The sequence below is a fragment of the Armigeres subalbatus genome, chromosome 2 (assembly GCF_024139115.2).
Source record: "Armigeres subalbatus isolate Guangzhou_Male chromosome 2, GZ_Asu_2, whole genome shotgun sequence".
In the NCBI taxonomy this organism is placed as follows: domain Eukaryota; kingdom Metazoa; phylum Arthropoda; class Insecta; order Diptera; family Culicidae; genus Armigeres; species Armigeres subalbatus.
Genome location: NC_085140.1, coordinates 387,025,961 through 387,032,926, shown reverse-complemented (window position 1 = coordinate 387,032,926; position 6,966 = coordinate 387,025,961). Strand labels below are relative to the sequence as shown.

At 37.0% G+C, this 6,966-nt stretch overlaps 1 protein-coding gene across 1 annotated transcript; it reads left to right on the top strand.

Annotated features, from left to right (window-relative positions):
• The first annotated feature begins 3,907 nt into the window (after positions 1 to 3,907).
• LOC134217334 (RNA-binding protein pno1) lies at positions 3,908 to 4,891 on the top strand. Its single transcript, XM_062696081.1, has 3 exons — positions 3,908 to 4,179; positions 4,248 to 4,513; positions 4,611 to 4,891. Exons 1-3 carry the CDS (start codon positions 4,076 to 4,078, stop codon positions 4,850 to 4,852), a joined length of 612 nt encoding a protein of 203 aa, XP_062552065.1. The 5' UTR covers positions 3,908 to 4,075; the 3' UTR covers positions 4,853 to 4,891.
• The last annotated feature ends 2,075 nt before the right edge of the window (positions 4,892 to 6,966 follow it).

The following is a 6,966-nucleotide window of genomic DNA, read 5'->3' as shown; positions in this document are numbered from 1 at the left end:
GGATGATTGTAATGGTCATCAATCGATTGATTGGTTGATGGCTGGTTGATGGTTTGGTTGATGGTTGATAGTATCCTACGATGTGTCAAATGCATGAGTCCATCGATACAGTTGCCGTGCAAAACTTTATCCTTACACAAAACAAAATAAATGAAAATTTGATTGAATTTATTTGACTACTTTTTACACAAGCCATCTTATTATTATTATTATAATCTTTATTAAAGAGGTTTTTAGCCCAAGGCTAGTTCACCTCCACAAGCCATCTTCTTCTTCTTCTTCTTATTGGCATTACATCCCCACACTGGGACAAAGCCGCCTCGCAGCTTAGTGTTCATTAAGCACTTCCACAGTTATTAACTGCGAGGTTTCTAAGCCAGGTTACCATTTTTGCATTCGTATATCATGAGGCTAACACGATGATACTTTTATTCCCAGGGAAGTCGAGACAATTTACAATCAGAAAATTGTCTAGACCGGCACCGGGAATCGAACCAAGCCACCCTCAGCATGGTATTGCTTTGTAACCGCGCACGGCTAAGGAGGGCACTTAAACCCTAGCAACCCTATAACCAGAGACCGACGGAGTAAAAAACTGTCGAAATGGCTACGTATGAACTGGGTGCTGCGGATAGAGCCGCTTTTCTGCGCTCAAGCGAGTACAGTAGCCGTTCGATAACTGCAAAATGTTTACTTTTCAGTTATCGAATGCCGTTGCAGGGCTGTCAGATTATTTTTTCGTAAATCTGTATCGGCAATCCTAAAAAATCTGTATTGTCTGTATTTGGGGGAAAATAGTTTTAGTTTTATAAATTATGCAAAATATAGATTTTGATGATTGTAATGTGATGTACTTAGATAACATTTTCATTGAGTTTTTTTTAAACCAGATAAATAAAATAAATCCCAGAAATCCGTTGGAATCTTTTAAAGGAGCTTTTTGCAATCATGTAGAAGCATCACATCACTTAAATTCTCTCGGTTGTAATAATTCATTGAATTGAGCAAATTCATGTCGTCTTTTAAATTCCACATTTCAATTATTATTCGACCTCAGCAAAAATTTTATCATCATTCTACAAGTGACGTTTTTCGGATATTTTTTCTAGCTTTTTCAATATTCCATCGAAATTAAATATTAAATGCTATGATTCGGAAACAATGATTTTTTGTCAATGCCCAAATACCGATTACTAAACCTTATTATGCAACAATTGCTATATTTTGCCATTTATGCATGTCCAATCAACTGATGCTCATAAGACATGTAGGAATACATGTAGGAATGTAGTCTAAATATATTTGGAGTTCGTTTTTTGATACTCAATCAATTTAATTAGAAATAACGCTATCTGAAACTCAACTGAGTTTCCCAAGTACGCATAAGAACAAAAAACTAACCATTTTTCTATCCAAGCTTTCGTTTAGCAGATTATTTGATCGGATATCCCTCAACCCCATAACTTAAGATATCCTACAACAAATGTTCGTATGAATTGATACGAAATGATTTCCCTTTTTCTTGATCGAACAAAATATCACAAGGCAGTCAAAAAGCTGCTTGCCGGTTTGGTAGAACCCCGACCAATTATAGAAAGGCGATATCTAATAGATTTGAAAGCATCGCAGAAGACTTTAAATGAACCACAACGGAGAGCCACCAAAATATTATTGTCGGCGTAGCACCAACTTAGAATTCGGAAGTAGTTTTATCTTTTAAACTAATTGATGGTTTGTTTAGCGCATCTTTAGGCGAATCCAGCGCACTATTTCCGAAGTTGGGAAAGTTGCCTGTATGTGGAGAAACATCCAACTTCGGTAGAAAAAGCGTTCCAACTTTGTTCCGGATACACAATAATCAAAGCAATCGTGGCAGCAATTCGCCGTCAGTCAAATACATGTGGTGAACCAAGAGTGATAGTTTTCCAGCAAACCGTATGTGATTTTTATGGGGACGATAACATTTAAAATTTTAAAAAATCTGTACAAATCTGTATTATTTTGAAAAATCTGTATAAAATCTGTAATCTGTATCAAGTCTGTATTGACGTTAAAAAATCTGTAAAATACAGATAAATCTGTGTATATGGCAGCCCTGGCCGTTCGATAACTGCAACGCATTCTAGACGTCAAACGGTTGTCAATCGACGTCAGATGCAATAAAAGTGCATCTAAATGTGCAGCGCAATGCAGCTGTCATTGAGTCTGACATCAGTTTGAAGTTTAGCGGTCCGATAACTGCAAAGCTGTTGCAACTATCGAATTGCAGTTAAAAAGCATTGCAGTTAAATGACTTGCAGTTATCGAACGTCTACTGTAGAGGGATATTTTGAAATCACTCCCATAAACAAAATTATTTTGCAGTTACTTAGCTGTCAAACATTTACCGCTCTTCGAATTTCTCTTTCCACGCTGCATGAGGGCGCACAAATGCGCTAGACTCTACATGACTTTACGATTGTTTACATACATTCGTGCTCCAATCAGCTGCTGAATCTCGTGAAATTTCGTAACGAGTGCTTTTTAGTTGCATTCCTACTAATTTTCCACTCGAAATATAATGTGAGAATATTTGTTACAAAGAATACAAAACTCAAACAAAGTTTATTTTTATTTTTTCCACAAAAATTAACAATACTTCTCAATATTAGATCAGAAACGAACATAACCACAATCTTCAATGTTTGGCTCCGGCACAATAGAAAATTTTGGCTTCAGTTTGACAACCAAATCGATTCTATCCGCACCACCCAGATGAAAATGCAATCGTAAAAATAATTCTGGCAGCACTTTTTTGACGGTTCGATTTTGGTATAAGCTATTTTATAAAAAGCTCAAATGACAGGAGACCTAACACTAATATTTACATTTTACAAGGAACATTTGCGAAAATGGAATGAAATGATGATGATGATGGCGAATTGATGATGGTTTGCATGCAAATTTACCAAAACAAAGACCGAGCCGTCCACTCAAAATTTCGATCAGCTGTTCGAATCTGTCTCGTAAAATGGCTTATTTCTAATAGACCAATGCAAGATCTTGATCTAACCTCACTTATTTGACAGTTTACAGAGCTTGTTTACAAGGTGTTAGAAGATAAATCGATGAGGAGAAAATTAAAATTCATATTTCTAGTCTAAAATTGCTGCGATCCGAATATTTCAATGATATTCTTTGCATTCAACATGAAATCAATCGCAAAGGACATCTACATGCGAATAAAATGACGAAACAATTTTATCGGAAGCTTCGCCAGAGGCTAAGTCCCGGTGAAAAAGCTCTGTGAACTGTCAACCTACGTCATCATGCACTGGTCTATAAACCCTATACAGTATCCCCCCGCTTATCCGGAACTCGCTAATTCGGGATTAAAAAGTAACAACACCCATTTAAACACATTATGCTGACAGTTTTCAAAATTGTGCAGTGATTTTGTTTTGGTTCATTTGTATGGATTCGACAGCTGGATTAACGAGAGGAACCTCGATAGTCCGACTATTTTGTCGGCGTAGCACCAAGTTAGAATTCCGAACTTTCTTCCGAAGTTTTATTTGTCAAACTAATTGATGCGTTGTTTAGCGCATCTTTAGGCGAATCTAGCGCACTACTTCCGAAGTTGGGAAAGTTGCCTGTATCTGGAGAAAAATCCAACTTCGGTATAAAAAGCGGTATAAATTTATTCCGGATACACAATACATTTGTCGGATCAGCGGAGGTATACTGTAAAACGCTATAAATCGCCAATTTGAGTAAATAATATCTAATATTAGTTACTTTTTTCTAAACGTGTAGATTTTGTTCAGTGTAGATTTACGAAAATCTCGAAAATCTCCACCTGCGCGCAGCTGTGTGAATTATTCTCAGCGTGCAGTACGACTAACGTCAGTTCAATCTGTCATCTCGGTCATCTCATCATCAGTCTCGCGAGAAGTTTGCAAACGGCTTTGAGGTCTTGCCCTTTTATTTCTGAAGTTCGCAGTGTTTACGAAGTGGTGGTGCATTTTAAATAGCCATGTGCTCGATGCTTTATTAGAAGATTAGTTATCATATTACCTAGTTAAACGACATTACGATGGAGGTCGATATACAGGATGTTGCTCCTGGCATAAAACCAGCGGAGAAAACCAAACCTAAATCCAAGAAGGAAGTCCGAAAAGTGTTTGTTCCTCGTACCAGGTAAATTTTGTAACCAGCAACTATTCGACAGCAAAATATTTATATGTAGGTATTTGAAACACTTGTAGACAATCAGCTTTGAAGGAACATTGGATGAAGATATTCACACCAGTCGTCGATCAGTTGCTACTTCAGATCCGCTACAACGTTAAAAACAAACAAGTGGAACTACGTCTTGGACCAGAAACGAAAGATCCTTCCAACTTGCAAAGAGGAGCGGATTTTGTACGCGCATTCTTGCTTGGCTTCGAAGTGGAGGACGCACTGGCACTGCTGCGACTTGATGATCTTTTCATTGAATCTTTCGAAGTCAATGATGTTAAAATGTTGAAGGGTGAGTTATTAATTTTACTAAAGTAATCGGGAGCAAAAAAAAAAAATCTTTAAGAATAAACAGAATTTAAAACACTTTGGCTTTTGTTTTCTTTCAGGTGATCACCTTAGTCGCGCCATCGGAAGATTAGCCGGAAAGGGAGGAAGGACTAAGTTTACGCTGGAAAATTCAACTAAGACGCGAATCGTTCTGCAGGACTCCAAGATTCACATACTGGGAAATTACAAAAACATTCAACATGCCAAACGTGCCGTCAGTCATCTTATTCTAGGTTCGCCTGCAAGTAAAGTGTACGGGAATCTGCGGACAGTCGCTGGTAAGATTTCCGAACGAATGTGAATATTTTTGGCAATAAATTTAAGTTTTCGAGTTTCTTAATTATTGTTATTTCAATTTTGACTCCAAATGTTTTTGAAAGCTTTACTTCTATTTGTTCACAAAAAATGCGCCTTGAATCGCGGCATGATGTTGTAAATAGAAAAAGGGTTGTTATAGTTGCATAAAGATTTTTTTTAAGAAGTTCTAAAAAGAATTATAAATTTGAATTAAACATACACATGTGTAGATATCCAATCAGACCAGAAGGGTTATTACAAGATACGACCACTCGACGTAATAAACGTAAAACAGATTATAAGATAATTCATTTGATTACCTACATATGTCACTGATTCGAGAATGAGCTCAGTGATTTAAATTTTGACTTTTTCGATAACATTTGCTATTTTAATGAACCTCCTAAATTTTTAACTGAATTGGTTGTAATTTGACTGAACACGAGCAGTTTGATACTTGTATGGAAATTACTATAGAAATCGCCCCGTATGTGAAAGAGGCGGGTCCCAATAATGATATGGAAATGCTAATATCATCTTCCAAACTTAGACGTACATTAGAGTGGGGCGGGGCGTCATGGTCATTTTTTCAAATCAATGGTTTTTCGAAGCCATTCTGGGTCCTGAACAACTGTGCAGAATTTGGGACCGATGGGTTGCTTCCTCGAAGACTTTTTTCAAAAATTCAATAAGTAAGGAATCACTTTTGAGAAAAATGCTAGAACAAAAGTTATTTAGCATAGCCGAAATTAGTGGGAAACGAAAAGTTTTTGATTGTAAATGAATTAATAGTTACTTGATTGTTTTCAATAGTTTCACTATGTTTACACAAAATTGATTATATAAGCTATCTAATGAAACCATAAGGTCCAAATTTGATGGAGCTCTACGCTGCCGCGATTCGCATAAGAGTCCCATGTCGATTTTCGACGATTTTGATTTTCTTCCAGAAATAAGCTGTAAACTGCCGTTCTACACATAATTGTCCCATGTACATAGGAAATCCCAGCAAACATGGGACAAATATGCGTATGACGGCAGTAAATGACCTCATCTTTAAGAAAAACTGATAAAATAATAGGCTTTGTTCTAGAAATTTGAAAATCAAAACCCACTTGTGTTGTCCCATCTTGCTATTTATTTGCATCGGAGTAGAATCCTTTGGAAATTCGTATGAAATCTTGAATAATCTGTTTGAGATTCTGAACATACCCAATTAACATTTAATGTCAATGTAAATGTTATTTCAATAAATATGATCAAGAACTTCTATTCAATGCTTTCACCAGCAAATCTGGTGAATCTATACAGCTGTTTTTGACGTGCCTGCACAACCACTTTACAGCATGTTAAGCAATTTTTTCTTATTCAAGTTTTATACAGCCACTGAATTCAATTTGATCAAATATTATTTGAGAGGAGAGTAAATTTCGGAGTTTATTCAATGTTTTTTTTTTGTAAAAACTGAAATATCAATTTTCTTGCTACCTAGATTCGAACTCCTGATCTCCTAATTCAATGGCTGCTGCTCTATGATAGGAAAAATTGCTTCTACGCCTACTCCCAAAGTTGATAAGCTGGACACGATCATAGAATTTGCATTAGCAGTTCAGATGGCTGTACGAGCTGGCAGAAACCATTTGTCCACTTGCCGTGTCCAACGAAATCAAAACTCATCGAACCAAAAACAATCCAGCTTTTTTGAATGCTCATACAGAGGATGAGCTCGATATGCCGCCGCCTCATTCAACGATCCCTATTCTAGACCATCGGACTTCTTGAATAGCAGCCACGTTCACTCCAACCTTCTGCAGTTCACGAGCCAAAAGGCTCACTCGTCCAGGTTCATTTAGGGTCCTGACATTCCAGTTACCGAGTTTACAATCATAGTAATTATTTCGTTGCCGGGTCGGTTGCCAAAAATAACGTTCTCTTTTTTTCTATCACCATTTTTCGTGGTATTTAAGAGGCTTCAGTAAGGTACCTTACTGGGGTCGCGTTACCTACATCGCAATGATGGGGCTTCCACCTTAAGTATAGCAGACGCGATACAGCATTTCATTAATCAGCCGCTGGGTACCAACACACTTAATCCACAATTTTTTTCACGAATTGACG